The 16,777-nt window shown below is 38.8% G+C and overlaps 1 protein-coding gene across 1 annotated transcript; it reads left to right on the top strand.

Moving 5' to 3' along the window:
* The first annotated feature begins 2,206 nt into the window (after positions 1–2,206).
* PRL (prolactin) lies at positions 2,207–6,302 on the top strand. Its single transcript, XM_005235716.2, has 3 exons — positions 2,207–2,340; positions 3,780–3,959; positions 5,893–6,302. The coding sequence occupies exons 1-3, from the start codon at positions 2,209–2,211 to the stop codon at positions 6,082–6,084; spliced, it is 504 nt and encodes a 167-aa protein (XP_005235773.2). The 5' UTR covers positions 2,207–2,208; the 3' UTR covers positions 6,085–6,302.
* The last annotated feature ends 10,475 nt before the right edge of the window (positions 6,303–16,777 follow it).

Genomic DNA, 16,777 nt, shown 5'->3' with positions numbered 1-16,777 from the left:
TGGATGGTGTATATAAAAGTGGCATGCGCAAAGGATAAAAGCAAGTATTGAGACTTTTTCCAGGTAAAGCAAGTCATCACACAGGATCCCCACCATGAGCAACAAGGGGGCTTCACTGAAAGGTAAGACTTCTGCCATTCACTCGCTGATAACTTGCATATTTCTTTAAATTTGGATTGAATTAGGAAGTAACTGAAATGTAACAGTTGTAGAAACTGAGGTCTTCCAGCCACCTAGTCTTCTGATCGTGGTGAAACCTGCCTGTACCTCAAATGTTTAGTGTCCAAAGCTTGGAATTAGAAGGCAGCTTCATCCCTTTTTTACTCAGTCTTTTGTCTCCTAAGACTACCTTTGCATTGGGCAGTATAACAGAAAATTGGCTTGAGGGATGTGACACCTGCACACAAAAGACTGGAACCAAACTGTTTTGTTATACCACTCAGAAGGCAATGACTAAACTTTATTACCCACAAGTCTCAAAGTGGTGTAGTAATTTTGAACTGAATGCTTTCATAACCATCTTCAACTTTCTAAGCCAACAAGTTTCAGGTTTTCTTATTCGCAGAATTATTTCCCAGAGGACTTTCCTAACTGCAGCATGCATGCACCTTGTTCATGGGTGAGGAGGAAGGCTTCCTTCAATATAGTGTAAATGGACTTTTCTCTACTTTAGAGCTAGAAAGAAACTTATCTCATTATAAAATTAGGGACAACTCTGCTGATTTATGGAGTACACTTTAATTTAGCATCTAAAATAAGTCTAGTGAACCAATACTTGTAGCAAGCCAATTTCCAGAACTGAAAATCGCAGAGCACAGAACAGTGTTCTTTGAGTAAGTACGTTCATTTACCAAATATTTGCTTTAAATTTTCCCCATTGTTTTTCTGTGCATATTTCATTTCACTGAATAGAAAACTTGACTCTGTTAAGTTAATATTAAAAGTTTTAAACAGATGAGGTTTTGTGTTTTAGATAATGAGAAGTTCTCTATATCGGTTTCAGAGCTCAGGGGAAAAGATTAAAGTACTCTCTGTTTTCTTAGCAGTAGACAATTCAGGGTTAAATTCTAAACAGCAAAGCAGCACAGCTGCTGGAAATCTTCTGAAGGAACTCCCAGGACAATCAAAACCTTAAGAGAGTGACCTAACCACCCTCCCACAAAATTAATTTAAACTCCAAATGTTTGCAAAGAAGAAAAGGACCTGTGGGAGGAGGGGGGGAAGGGAAAAAAAAAAAAAGACCAATCTATTTTCCAAATTTATATAGCTGTGCAAATATAATTATGTATCTATATTTACACTGTGAAGAAGTTTGATTCTCTTTCTTCCATTTATCACTGTGTAATAAAGTCAGGCACAACAGTAAGAGAATTCAGAATACAGTGTACACTGCAGCACAGGTTACCTTGTCTCCTTGAATTCTGCAGCAGGCTCTGCTACACAGTCAGGGTGACAGAGGGGAGAAAGGATAATAGAATTACAGTGCTTCCCTCCTCCGCTGATTTTCAGCATCCAGTACAGGGGGTACTCTGAGCCACGTGACAACACAGCCAAATCCATCCAGCATCTGGCTCTGACAGCTACTTCTAAATGCACATACAAGTCAATGTGATTCCATTTTGGGTTGGTTTTAACACAAACAGGTTTATTGCTGGTGGTTCTTCTGGTGTCCAACGTGCTCCTGACAAAGGAAGGAGTGACCTCCTTGCCTATCTGCCCCAATGGATCCGTCAGTTGCCAAGTTTCCCTTGGAGAACTTTTTGACCGAGCAGTTAAACTTTCACACTACATCCACTTCCTCTCTTCGGAAATATTCAATGAATTTGTAAGTACTCTGCCTTTTCCTGCGAGTGAGAAAACATAAAAATGCAATTTAATATTTTTTAAGCACAAGCATATGTTAACATATGGAATCCTTCAATAAGTAAACAAATATGACTGCTGCACAGTGATAGTCCCAACGGTGACCAAATCTGTGTGTAGTGCTGACCATTGCTAAGGTCCCCAACACTTCTATTAAAAGATACCTTTCTCCCATCATTCTTTATCTGTGGGACAAGCCTGTGTTTGCTGGATGCTAGTTTCACTCTAAAGACTCACCCGAAACTTTTGACCTTTGCAGCATAAAAGCAGTGATAAAGGCAATGGAACAACAATTAGTTAATACAGTGTTTAAATGGAAGCTCTTCTTACTTATCTCTTTCAATAATGCCTGTCCTTGCTGATCTGCAGGATGAACGCTATGCTCAGGGCCGGGGTTTTATTACAAAAGCTGTTAATGGCTGCCACACATCCTCCTTAACCACTCCTGAAGATAAGGAGCAAGCTCAGCAGACTCATGTAAGTCCCATTTCTACTGTCATTCAGTGTGAGATAGAGCAGGGGGTACAGAATGGAAAGGCAGCAGACAGATGGAGAGGGAAATCAGCTCAATCGGAATGAAAAAGCCAGGAAGAGGAAGGCACCAAAAAGCCAAGAAAAGCTGATTTGACATTTGCTGATACTAAGTTACAGGCTGTACAGAGTACGTAAGTACCGGTAACTTTCATCTTCCCCTCCTTTTCCTGTATGCTGCTTTCAGTCATTGCATCTTATTTCCATTTACAATACAACCTCATAGAGCAATAGCAGTTACCATGCTTGTACAGCACTGAGAACACTACAGCCTTTGAACATTATCTTAAAGCACCTTATAGACAGGTATTATATTAACAAACATAAAAATACATTGGCAATATAGTGAATACTGCATGCAGGCAGAGGTAAAGTTTTCCAGTAACTGAAAACACTGACATTACTAAACAAATACTACATAGATATTCTTGCTGTTACCAGTAGGCAAAAGTGGTCACATCATCATCCAAATACAAAGACTCTAGTGCGAAATATTGCAAAATACTTGTAAAGAGAAACATGCTACGTATGTCAAGTTAATAATTATAAACTTAAGGGAAGATGACGATATTCTTGTTCAGCCTGTACTCATGGATACAACTTGAAAATACTCTGGAGAAAAAAATAAGCACAGCTGTATGAATGGGGGTGTGTCAGGCAGAAATCTTTATCAGTTGCATGGTGGTGCTATCTTTGCAATTCCAGTATAGTCATCTTCTCAGTATCTCGTTCAGAAACTATTGGAAGCAACAGAATTCACAGCCCTGGCTACACAAGTCTGGTTGTGTGCAGATCCAGTGCATCTAGCAAAGAAAAAAAAGTTGAATACTACCATAACCATACGCTTTATGAATTTTTATCACTCACAGTAAAGGACAATTTTTAAAGCCAGAGAGTTATAGCTGGAAGCACCATTGTTCAAAGGGGAGGATACATGAGTTACATAGAGGCAATAAAAGCTATTTAGTGGTTTACCGTAATATGCACCTTCCATTCTGTACTAAACATTAAAAAAATAAAAAATAAAAAATCATTGGATTTTAAAATATCCATCAAAAATCCGATAAGGAGTTCTGGTTTTCTCACAGTGATGAAGCACAGTTGTGCTTCCTAGTTTTTAATGTGGAGACGTTTTAATGATATTTTCCATTAAAATACTTTAGGAGCTTGTGCTAATAGTGTAAAACATGATGACAACAATAATAAATTTCGGAAATGCAATTGCACAGAGGTGTCTAAGACAGGGTTATAGGGCATATTCAGTAGTAGGTCCTGGAATGAGTTCCCAAAGCACTACGTCTAAGGACATTGCTCTAAATGCTTCCTACTGCTGCCAGCATTTAGCCTTGCTATTTTAACTGTCTTTTCTTAATGTGGGTGAGCAGCATGAAGACCTACTGAATTTAATACTGGGAGTGCTGCGCTCCTGGAATGATCCCCTGATCCATCTTGCCTCTGAAGTACAAAGAATCAAAGAAGCTCCAGAAACCATCCTGTGGAAGGCTGTAGAGATTGAAGAACAAAACAAGCGTCTTCTAGAAGGAATGGAGAAAATAGTTGGGCGGGTAAGTACTGAATCCTTCACAGCCTGCCAGCCTGTTGCTGTAATGAAGACGCATACAGTGACAGGCCCTCCCTACCTGGAATAGGAAACAGTGGATGTGAAGGGAAAAAAGGGAGGCAAAATAGCTGAATCTGAGAATGTTCAGCTTTCTTCTTTCAGTTTTCTCCTCTTCTGCTACCTGCAATTTCTGAAGAGACAATGTGATATGACTGGCACAGCATAACGCAGCATACTCCCAGTGCTGCTTTGAGGGAAGGTGTAATTATCAGGACTGGTGATCATCATTCTATCTTTGAGTATTTTGAATTTGCAATCCTGATTTTTTAAGGATGTGCCTGTGTGTTTCACATGCACATATTTATATGTATGTTTTAGCATATTTATACATATCTGCACACATATAGGTATTGTGTATAGTTTTCAGAAACAGATACTGTGTTGAAAACTGTTCTAGAAGGCTGGGCTATCGTAAAGATGTGGCATACAGCAAAGTAATTGTGGTATCTTTCATTTCGCTTTTTGCACCATACTAGTTACCATGAGCTCTGGCTCTGACTTGGTTCCCCCTACACTTGTAAGGTCAGACAACAAGGCTGTTGTCTGACAAAACCCATACTCGAGTAACTCTTGTTATCAGTAGATGATTGAAAGCTTTCCTGAATAAAATCTGCTCTAGCATGTTTATTTTTAAAGGGGCCTCTGTTAGTCCCTGAATACATCATTCTGTCACTGAGCCAGATGTTAAAAGAGGTTCTGACTTTACTGGCTTTTGCTTAGTTGAACAGCATTAAGTGTGCCACCACCGCTGTATCCACCACTTTCCACTGGATCACTCACTCCTGGTCTCTCTCTCTTTCAGTTAGGTGTCTCTTTACTCAGAAACCTTAGCCCATCCAGGCCACAAATGCATTTATCAGTGTAATCAAATATATCTCTTTCCCATATCCACATGTGAAAAGGGTGCAGGCGAGGATCCAAGATAACAGTGTAAGTCAGGTGCTGCTACAGTTTTACCCTGTCACCACCTTCTCGTTCACATTATTTACAGAAGGAGGTTGAAGACAGGATTGGCAAATTCATTAGTGTCAAACCACGTTTCTGAGTCATAGTAGGTCTATAATTTTTTTGGCTTGTTGCTTAAACTGAGTGACAGAGAGTCCACAGATACTCTCCTGTGTGCTTGCTTGTACGAACTACAGCTGGTGGGAAATAAGGAAAGTGCACAAGCACCAGTAGACTCGGACTTCCTTCCTGCTATGAAAGGTAGATTTCTGTGATACAATTCTCTCTTTCAAACAAGGGAACCTAAACCTCAGATGCTGGCTTACTACATGAGTTCCTACATGTACTACATGTAGCTTTCTAACATTACAGGTTAGTGTATTACTCAGTTTTTGGGGTTTTTTTTGGTTTTGTTGTGTTTGTTTGTTTTTTTTTTTAATGGAACCTGAAGTACAGGACATCTGAAGATGTACTGTTAGGAGATTCGTCTGGTAACATGTTCTTGAATCTGCCTGTATCAGAGATCACTTAAGAGATAAGCCAAGATGAAGCTGGAGATACACACAAAAAAGTTCTAGGAACAAGTGCTAACAAAGATTTTGAGATGGAGGGAACCCGAGATGTCACTGAGGAATCCATGCATAAAGGAAAGGGTCATTTCTCTGCAAAGTCAGATTCCACTGGAATCCACTTAACACAGTAGTTTTCTTAAAACACTACTGACACAGTTAAGGTTTTTTTACATATTTTAGGGAAATAAACTGAAAAATCTGACAAATTCATTCAAATTTCTGCATGAAGATAAAGAACATCGTACAGAATACTGGGAACCATAAGAGGAAACACTTCACAAGCCATACACTAGCAACAAGCATTCCTCAGGGCCAGTCAGATGCACTATCATTTACTACAATATCATTTTGTGTCTTTAGGTTCATTCTGGTGAGATCGGAAATGAAATTTACCCTCAATGGGAAGGCCTTCCATCCCTGCAACTCGCGGATGAGGACTCCAGGCTCTTTGCCTTTTACAACCTGCTGCATTGCCTCCGCCGAGATTCCCACAAAATTGACAACTACCTCAAGCTTCTGAAGTGCCGTCTAATCCACGATGGCAATTGTTAAGTACTCATGGCCTGAATCACTTGCTGAAGTCATTCATCATGGAGTTCTTGTTGCTTTGCCGCTTTTCACTGCAAACTTCATGAATGAAGTCACACTGTACAGTATCAGGTTCATCAGTAACTTTCAGGCATGTTTCTGTGAATTTTGGCTGCAACTATTAGCACCATTTATCTTAGCATTTTAAAACGTTCTCATTTACTTGTATGACAAGAGTAGACTTTTCAGTCTCATCTCCACACTTAGTAGCATTTCAGTGGTAACCAGATCATGCAGATACAAATAAAAATGTTATTAAATCCAAAAGTGCATAACATTGAGTGGTATTAGTGAATGAAAAATAGCTAGTATGGTTTATACGTTTAGCAGTTGCTTCTCTTTTTGGATCTCAGACTCCAGTTACTGGTGACAGGATATCTTACTTCTATTGCTCTCTACCCCCACCCTCCAAAAAGGAGGGGGGGAAAAAAGGAGGGATATCAAAAAGCAGATTAATCACCTATTACACTGAACTACTCTAAACTAAAAATATGGTCTCAAATCCAAGCCTCTTGAACTGATGCTTCTACTCTGTACAAAAACTGAGTAGGGGAGAGAAGAGTAAGAAATCCATCTTGGCTAACTTAGCCATTGGTTCCCCATACAGTCCATGGAGAAAGAAGACACATCCAGAATTTTAAGGACAGAGATCCAAGTATATCTACATCTCTACTCACTATTTGAAGAAGAGGCATTTCCAAAGGAAGGTTCATTACATTTGAGGTGACTGTCTGAGGGCAAAGAAACAAATAGGCTTCACTAGGTCCCAATAGGAAATACTGGGCATCCATATCAAATCCACCTACCTTCACATTCCTCACAAGCGATGTGGTGGCTGCAATTGCTCAGAAAACTTTCAAGCTGTAAAAAGGCACTAGCTGACCCAAGGTATCTGCTGCCCTGAACACAAAGTGTCTCCATAAACTTTGGGTTTAGTCACACTCAAAGTTTTTAGGGCACTCATATCAAAACACTATGGTTAAACATCAGAAAACTGGAGAGACCAAAACAATTGACTATTTTTTTAAAAAGTCTGGCTTACAGTCACACAGCAAGTAAGAAGCCAAATAGCAGCTGGAGCCACTGACCGTATCTATATGCTGTCTTTGTAAGCCATAAACAAACTTGGCCTTGGCTTTATCACACAGCTTCAGCAAAGAGGAGCTTAAGTTCCAATCAGCTCCTCATGGGTTTGGCTTCCACCAGACAAGCCTGCTGCACTGCTCCAGAGTTGAGCCAGCTTGGAGGAAGAGTGAAAGACCAGAGAAGATGGGTTTGAGGGCTTAAGGCCTCCCGCTTATAACCATAACAGAATAAGCATAGCCATTGTAGGTATTTAGGTAAGAGATTAGATATTACCAACGGCTAGAAAGGTTTCATTTTAGCCATCCCTATAAGGATGTAATGATAACTTGCATTTCTAATTTTCTATATATATATACACACACAATGGTCTTTTAATCCCTTCGTATTTTCAATTATTGACTGCCTCAGGCTTTATCTGGATAAGTATATACTAAGCCCATTTTTAATACATATAAAATCACCTGTACAGCAAACAAATTCCTTGTTGGACAGTCATAACTGACATCTTTCATAAGCTCTGAAATGCACAAAACTTAGGGCATATGCAACAGTAGTTTAACAACACACAGCTGTGCACCACCACAGTCAAGGAAGAAAATGGGTAAAATTTGCCAGGCAAAATGCAAGTGCCCAGACTAGAATTTAATCTAATCATAATATTCTATTTTCTGTTATAATGCCAATGGGCAAAAAAACATTTTGAAGGGGAAAAAGAAAAAAATATCCTTTGTAATTATGACAAGTGCTTAGAATTACAGTGTGAGTTCTTATTCAAAAGAAACATGAATAATGGGACTAGTCTGTATTGAGCTGGAAAAATGATTATGTCTTGCTGAGTAAACTCCTACCTCAGAATCTCTTTAGAATTCAAAAGCAACTTGATTAATAGGGCAGACATTCATAATTTTACACTTACATGAGTAGATCTAAAACAATGACTTTCATTAACTGCTTAAAAATCACAGTGCTAAACCCACTTGTTTAAAACTTGCATGCACTGGCTTTATTATAGCCTGGTTTAGTACAATTATGAGGTTTTAATTTCATAAAGAAAGACAGAAGAGAAAGACAAAAAAATTTCTAAAATAACTGAAAAGCTATCTGGTTTGCAGCTGTTTAGCTAAAAGCGTATTTAAAAGTGATCTGGTTAATATTCTGAGTCATCACAGCTGTCACAGACACAGAAAGACGTCGAACCCCATGAGCCATTCAAAGCTACACCTTCATTGTCAAGTGCCCTGGCACGGACAATGCCTTCAGACTTTGAATATTTGAGCCACAACACAGGCCAACTGGCAGTTCTCATTTTTTCAATTGCTAATAGGGACAATACATTCTTATCTCACTAGTATTTTGTAATTAGTGCACGTTCATAAGGCCTGAGTGACTTGGTTTTTGTCCAATAAAAATAGTTACATAGCCAATCTCTTATTTTATACAAATCTGAATTTAAAACAAGCATGTTCTTTCTAAATTAAAGAAACTGGTATTAGTAAGAGTTTTTTTCCAAGTGTATAACTTCTTGCTACTTCAGGTTTCCAGCATTCAAAATAGCTAGTTTTCTAGTTATTCAATACCCAAATTGTCCCTATTTAAATCTCTGCTGGTTTCTTTACTTCTGTTTGTTTAAAATTCCTTATTGGCAGAAATGGGAAGGAAATGTCCACACGGCTGAAATATAGTCTCTGTTCCGTTCCCTTTGAAAATGATATTCAAGCTTCCATAGATGGCACTAAAATTAAGATAAGACCTTGTGACACCAAATCTCAATGGTATGAAGTTTAAACCAATTCATCACTGAGGCCATTTATCATTGAATACAACAGAGCAATAGAGATATGCAAAATGAAAATCTAACTTGCTATTCATGACTTGTGTCTAGACTCTAGGACAATATCCAACCATTGGAGCAAACAGAAATTATTTTGAGAATGATTTTAAAGCCAATAAGGGAAGATTTTTACTGACAGTATGTGTCATTTGGAATCAGCTGTCTAACTAATAATGTGATAATCTCTCTACCATCTTTTTTTCTTTTTTCTTCTGAGATGCTACAAAAAGCCTCCAATGGTTTAACCATCACTTGGCAATTCATTTGTACAATACAGTTTACCATCACAACATTAATTCAAAGGCAATTAACAATTTTAATAACAGGGGATACAGTGTAGAAACCACGTATCTTCTAAGTTTAATTTCTGAAAATCAGAAATACTCTGAGGGCTACATTTTAAACTAAGTCTGCTTATTATAAATGAAACATATACAAACAACAAATTATGTCAGAGATGTAAACTCAGTAATCATACTTATGTATATACCCATACACTATAGAAATCAAATACTACAATCTTACATGGGAATAACATCACAGGCATACACATTCCCGCTGAAATTACTGGGTTTACTGATCTGTAAAGCTATTTACATATATGACTATTTCTATCTCAACCCCTTAACGTCTTGTGCCTGCAAATTACTTTGGTAAATCTTGAAGAATGAAGCTGAGCCTCAATGTTCAACTGAAATTTAAGACTGACTATCCATAGGTTTATATTAAGTGTTAAAAAGAGGTTTAAAACAAGTTTTAAAACATAATACATTTTGATGTTCCTTATGCTCTTATTCATCTTTAGGAATCAAGCTAAATTCAAATAAATATCAGTCTTGAAAATGTCAGCCATGGTTTTCCAACTTTTTTTTCCCCAAACACCTTGGTGACCATCAGATAACATTTCACCAATATCAACTATCATTGTGATTTTAAGGCTATATTTAGATATATTCCCCCATAACAATAATAAAAATGTACATGTTCTGGTAGTGATTTTTCATTTCCTTTCATGTACTCAACTATGAGGAGGAAATGAAAACAGATGAGTAATGGTGTTTAATGTCCTCTTTTTTTTCATACAGGTGAAAGCAGTAAAAACAGTCCTTATCTTTGGTGGAAGAAAGGGTTCAGAGACTTCTCCCATTTTCTTTGATTTTTTGGTTTGGCACTTTTTTAAGGTCCCACAGATAAAGAAAATACAAGGCCATTTTAAAGGAAAATACAGAGCCCACAGTTCAGCCTATCATTTTATTGTGCATTGAGGGGAAAAACCAAACCCTTTTGTTATTTTGTCACTAATTCTCTTTTATATCATTGTGTTTGTGCTCTTTTAATCACCCAAGAAGCACTAGAATCTCATGCTAACATTCTGGTTTTTTGAGAAGGACAAGTTCTTGTGGCACACTGCCTTCTAATTCATGCATCCAAAAGAGAATTGCAGGATATAATAACTTCTTGTTCCTTTGCTCATGAAGGATTTCTGAAGTTTTCATTGAGTGGTAATATTTTATACCATTATTGGCCAGTCCACATCATCTTATTTTTCTTCCTTTGTACATGGTATGAATGGTAACAAACTAAGTGAAAAGAGGTCATAGAAAGAAAGACTTTTAAGGTCACAGAAACACTCGGTCTCTGGCTCAAGAAGTACTGATGTATACACAGATGAATGTTTGTTTCCTGTTTATTGGTGACACTAATCCTCACTAAAAGTGCTAAGGACATGTCTCAGACAGAGTCCTTTACTGGAGATTTCCATATTTCACAACTATTTAAAAAATGATGGCATAGACACTAGTCAAAATTTATTAAAGAACACTTTTACAACAAACACTTCCTTACATCTTAAGCAGTTTGCTACCAGAAAGTGCTTTGCCAAGCATAAAAATTAATAGTATTTACTGACAATATTTAATAGTAGTAGTCCCCCAAAAATTCACTTTTTCTGTCAAACAGCACCACACTAATTATAGAAACACTTTTCCCTTTTTAATAAACGATAAGGTTCATTACACTGAAGAGTTCTGATCGCTTATTAATTCACATGAGTGAAAGTGTGAGTCATCAAAAATCCTAAGAGCATTCACTCTAGCATACCAAAGAAGCTATAAAACTCACACCACTTGTACATATACCACATGCTGAAAATGTGCAGTTTGCAGAATGCAAAAATTGGAGTTTGCAGAATAAAAAATACATAATATGCATATGCACTTAATGAATAGGAATTAGTTTGTACACTAAATGACTAACTATAAATATTCCCATTTACTGATGGAATTTTTTTCACTATCAAACAGACTACCTCCCTCTAGCTTTTAGTGTCAAATAAATTAGAAATTAATAAAGAATATTATATTTTTAACAGTAATATCAGAATCACTACATCCACACTTACCAGCCAAGTCACCATTACTGTACACTAACACAGAACAAAAAAAAGGGCCCCTTCCCAGCAAAGTCATGCTCTATTCACTTATAATTCAAACAAGTAGGAATCAGAAGTATGCAAAGTATGGTATATAACAACTTGTCTCTCTATCATTCTTTTCACTCCATTGCTAAGGTAGAAATAATTCCAGAAATACATGAAGATATGATTATGCTTACCTTTACTGACTTCATGTTTGCAAGCACTTCCATGGTTTGCAGGATTAGGCCAATAATCATACATGACAATAGGCCCTTTTTTTAGCCAGATGAATGAAATAACAATAATCTTCCCCAGGAGCCATTCTTGGGAGATTTCCAGCCTGATTTCATGGACAAAAATAGTTCGTATAGCTCAAAAAAGTTTCCAAGCCTTTTGATGATTATCCAAGCTTAACTAAAGCCTCAGAACCTTTTGGATGTTCCAACATCCTGGACCTACAGCCAATGTACTATAACTCAATATGACAAAAGCTACTTGAATTAATTTGATTTGCATGGTATCTCTATGAGACCCATGTAATAGAGACCATGGGTCTTCATGACAAAGCTAATGCAATAGACAGCTCAGCAATTCTTCAAAGTGGCTTTTGTGTTATTTGCAAAGAATCTGATCTTCTGTGTCCCTGTTGCATCAAAGTGAGAAAATAAAAAAGATTCTGTTCTTTATCATTTTGTACTAGAAAATACTTCATCCTATTAGAAAATTCTCTCATGCTTTCTCCAGGGCCATGTGAAGGAAGAAAGTGCAATGCACAGCCTGAGTTTATTGAAAGATTAGCTTTTGATGGATGGCACCATGAAAAATGTAAAGAAAAAAAAAAAACCCAGAAATGGTTTGCAAGAAGTTTAGGATACCCATTTATTTTTATTTTCACTTGACATTCCATCTAAGTGAAAGTAAGGTTTAGGTAAATATAAGACAGAAAGGGACTCATACAAAAACAAATCTTGAAGCTTTTAATACAGTGGTAGATAGTAGCATTGTTCTGCAAAAAAACATTTTCTGTCCCCTTGACAACCCTCCTTGGGCATACCATAACTCCTCCGCAAAAAAAAAAAGTTCATATTGCTCTGACAGGGAAAAGGTGCTTGTGTAATTAATTATATCATGCACCTCACCTTAGTATCAAAGCATGACATACCTGGTATAGCTTTTTATACAAGGGATTATGAATTCTGGCTTGGCCTAAATTAATAGTAATCTTATATACCTGTTGTCATGGCATAAATCTGACTGGGGACAAAACAGCGGAGTGAAGCTGTACAATGGTAGTGCTACAGTCTTGAACATGCACAACACGTTTCAGAGAGATGGTCAAGAAACACTGCATGGTCTCCTCCAAAGCATGCACCAAATCAACCTCCCTGTCATGGGTAGGGACACCATTCACTAGGTCAGGTTGCTCAAAGCCCCGTCCAACCTGACCTTGAACACTTGTGATGATGGGGCCTCCACAACTTCTCTGGGCAACCTATTCCAGTATCTCATCACCCTTGTAAAAAACTTCTTCCTTTTATACAATTTAAATCTACCCTTTTTCACTTTAAAACCATTGTCCCTTGTCACTGCAGGACAAACTCTCCCTTTACATACTGAAAGGCCGCAATAAGGTCCCCTTGGAGCCTTCTCTTCTCCAGGCTGAACAACCCCAACTCCCTCAGCCTGTCTTCATAGGAGAGGTGCTCCAGCTCTCTGATCATTTTTGTGGTCCTTCTCTGGATCTGCTCCAACAGGTCCAGGTCTTTCTTGTACTGGGCACCCCAGAACTGGACATCCCAGAGCTGGATGCTATACTCCAGGTGGGGTCTCACAAGAGCAGAGTAGAGGGGCAGAATTACTTCCCTTAACCTGCTGGTGACATCTCTTTTGATGCAGCCCAAGATACAGACAGCTATGGTGCTTGTGCAGAGTGTGATTGGCTTTCTGGGCTGCAAGTGCACACTACCAGCTCACGTCCAGTTTTTCAACCACCAGTATTCCCAAGTCCTCCACAGGGCTTCCCTCAACCCATTCATCTCCAAGTCTGTATTGATCTTGGAGACTGTCCTGACCTAGGTGCAGGACCTTGCACTCCATCTTTTTGAGCCTCATGAAGTTTGCATGGGTCCACTCCTCAAGCCTGTCAAGGTCCCTCTGGATGGCATCCTTTAGGAAATCAAAACATGAAAAATGGGTTTTCATGTTTCACAGATGAAAGATGGTTTTGATTGAGTTCTAACCTCTCCCATGTATTGACTGAAGCCAAATCCAGATTCACAATTTTCCGAAAGAAAATTAAAGTTTTCAGTTGAATTGCCATTTTAGTAGATAAGAAGCATGTCATTTCATCATACTCTCTCTCATGAGAAAATATTCCTCGAGCAGGGATTTCCATCAATCCACCATTTTAACAACATTTCAATAAATATTTCTCAGTGGAAAAAGGGACCAAAACAATAGTAAGTATGACAAAGTGCTATGCAAAATCTTTTGAGAAATGCAATGTTGTACAAAGTACATCAATACACATTTCAAGATCAAAACATACATAGCAACCAAACAAGTAGCTTGATGAACATAAGAGGGTTCTTTGTGACAATTTTTGAAAAACAATATTTTTTTTCTTTTCTTTTTTATTTTTTTTGAATGTGAAGATAGCCACAAGTCAGTTAAGTAACACAGACTTTCAAGTAACATGAAAGAAAGATATCTGATCCAGGAACACTGTGGGTAAAAAGGAGACTGTCCTAAAGCTTACACCTGTGGCCAGCACCTACAAAGCAGAAATACACAAGTCTTATATCAAAGGAAAAGGAAACTGGACTCTTTTTTTTTTTTTTTTTTTTAAATCTCTGCATAAGCTCATTCCCTTTAGAAATCGGCAAATACCTCCCTATTCACGATTAGTTATCAGTGGCTGTAAATTATCAAGATTCTCCAGCAAGTCCCTTCAGATAGGTTCTTTCTTTCAAGGGAAACCCGATTTCACTCACATATTCAACATACCCTTTCTACCACACTGGACATTTTTAAAGAGTTTCCTTTTTTATCATTTTTAAAGAGTTTCCTTTATCATCAAACGTATGGAGTTTGAAATCCTGATGGAACTGAACCTGAACTCTGAATTACTTCTTTAAGCAGCTGTTACAAGGTAGCGTGCCAAAAAATGGGAACAGTGAAGATTAAGCCCATTTTACTACACCTCCAAGGCCAGAAGAAAAGTCACCTCTGAAGCTCTGTGCCAGCACCAGCCATTGCTCTCTGAAGAGCACAATGCTCAGCACAGAGGCCTCCAACATGCACAGGGGCCTCCAACACACCCTTGGCACCCTGACTTTCGGGGCCACAATTGTGTAGGCTTGGCCAAGCTAGCAACAGGGGGGACACACCAATGAACTGCCCTGTTTGGGGGGATTTGCAAATAACCCCGACAGTGATGGGGAGAGGCTGGCAGGCAAGACAGGCCTCAGCAGGCCTCGGCGGCCCCACTGCCTGCTGGGGGTTGCTAGGCAACCCGGGCCTACCTCCGCCCCCGGGGTTTCAGGGAGCTGGGGGGGGGGGGTGCGGGGGGCGGGTGTTTCATCAGGCTACATTATTTTCATCCAGCATATACATTATTGTAAATAAGGGGGGGGCGGGGGGGGGGGGAACAACCATGGTGTCAGTCCGCTTTCTAATTCAGAACATTCATTGGGTAGCAGATTTTTTTTGTGGGTTTTGGTGTGTTTTTTTTAAATGTAACTGACAAAATCTGGCAACAATGCGTAGTGTAAAAAGTGACATTTTGACTCTAAGGGAGGAATTATTTGCAATTTGTTTTGAACAGAAGCTTAGTTCATGTCAGATGTGAACCTCCAGACAATCATTAGTTTAAACTGCCTGCTATGTGTTTAAAAATTTCAGTCAATTTAGAACTGATCTGAATTGCAAATGGGATGGTAATAAGCCATTAGGGAACAACATATCTCTCTTTCACACTCACAACCCTCTGCTTTAAGGGGCCTCAACTGCACTGAAATATGAAAATACCATTTTAGTCATGCGTGTTGTCAACAAACATGGAAATGTAGGAGGTCTGGACCCAGAATGGGGCCCTGGAGGAGAAGATGGGAAGCCACCATGGGAGCTAAGGAAAGTGTGTAGGCCCTGCTTTGAACAAGGGGCAGCAGTAAATTTTCTGCAGAATAGTCTGACTTGCTGATGGCACAGTAAAGCATAGGCCTGGCATGTGACTTTGATTATTTTGATTTCTGATTTTCTCATCCTCTGGGAAACCATTTTTGTGAAGATTTTTCTAGGCTGTGCATCACCTACGGTTTTCTGCACAAAGTTACCTGTATTTCCTCAAAATTAGCTAACAACCTTCTGTGTTCAAATAAGTGAAAAGAGGTTTTTCTTCATTCTTTCAGCTCAAGACAGGGCTCTACAATACACAGAACCATTGACTAAGAAGATATCCGCACAACTAAAACAGATCAAATGTCTTTTACTTGACAGCATTAAGCATCATATGTCTGATCTCAAGTATCTTTTCCCACTGAAGAACATTACAAATCACCTACTGATGTTCTGTAGGTGTCTCATAGGTGGAAAGACCTTCTTCTACAGGCCTATAGCCACTGTTGGATAGCTGTCACTGGCATTTTGTGCTGCCTCATGAAATTATACACCTTAAAAAGCTCATCTATTTCATGGTTTCTTGAGTCTGCAGCTGCAGCTGACTCAGTGTTTTACCATACCAGCTAATAACCAACCTACTCTCTACATTCAACACCGACAGCAGACCTCAGAGACTGCAAAGTCTCACCCCATGGGAGGTCCAGCTGACCCAAATGCCACTGTATTAGCACACGTGCTGGACTGGATTTCTGCAAAACATGGTTTCATTCTTAGGAGAGCATTAAAGTGGATATTCCATTAATTCCTTCATGGCATATCCACTCAATCCCTTCTGCTTTTCAGAGATAACACCTTAAAATTGCTGACTGCAGGTGAATTTGGATATTATACCACATCTCAGCTTTCCTAGAAGGTTCATGTCAGCTCCTGTCCAACTGGCGATATGCTAGAAAGGGGATTGCTTGTACAGTATCTTTATTGAACTGCCACGCAGTGGAAAGGAAACGGGCAAGGTCAAATAGGTTAAAGTTAGACTGCTGAGCCAGAGACTTTGCATAAGAAGAGGGGAGCTAAGCAAGGAAAATGCAACTCAGGTAGAACTGTGGGAGCAGATGAGTAGTAGAAGAGCTTGATTAACCAGCTACCCACCCAGGACTGAAAAAAAGCCTTAGTCTGAGCCTCTCTGCCTCAAACTGTACCTGCTA

This window comes from Falco peregrinus, chromosome 3 (genome assembly GCF_023634155.1).
Source record: "Falco peregrinus isolate bFalPer1 chromosome 3, bFalPer1.pri, whole genome shotgun sequence".
Classification (NCBI taxonomy): domain Eukaryota; kingdom Metazoa; phylum Chordata; class Aves; order Falconiformes; family Falconidae; genus Falco; species Falco peregrinus.
Note: the sequence above shows the minus strand (reverse complement) of the source record. Positions and strands in the feature narration are given on the sequence as shown.

Bases quoted from the DNA above. Each gene is read 5' to 3' on its own strand.
- PRL (XM_005235716.2), top strand. From the start codon at position 2,209: ATGCCTGTCCTTGCTGATCTGCAGGATGAACGCTATGCTCAGGGCCGG. The intron at 2,341-3,779 runs GTAAGTCCCATT...GTGGGTGAGCAG, and splicing joins AGCAAGCTCAGCAGACTCAT to CATGAAGACCTACTGAATTT. The intron at 3,960-5,892 runs GTAAGTACTGAA...TTGTGTCTTTAG, and splicing joins TGGAGAAAATAGTTGGGCGG to GTTCATTCTGGTGAGATCGG.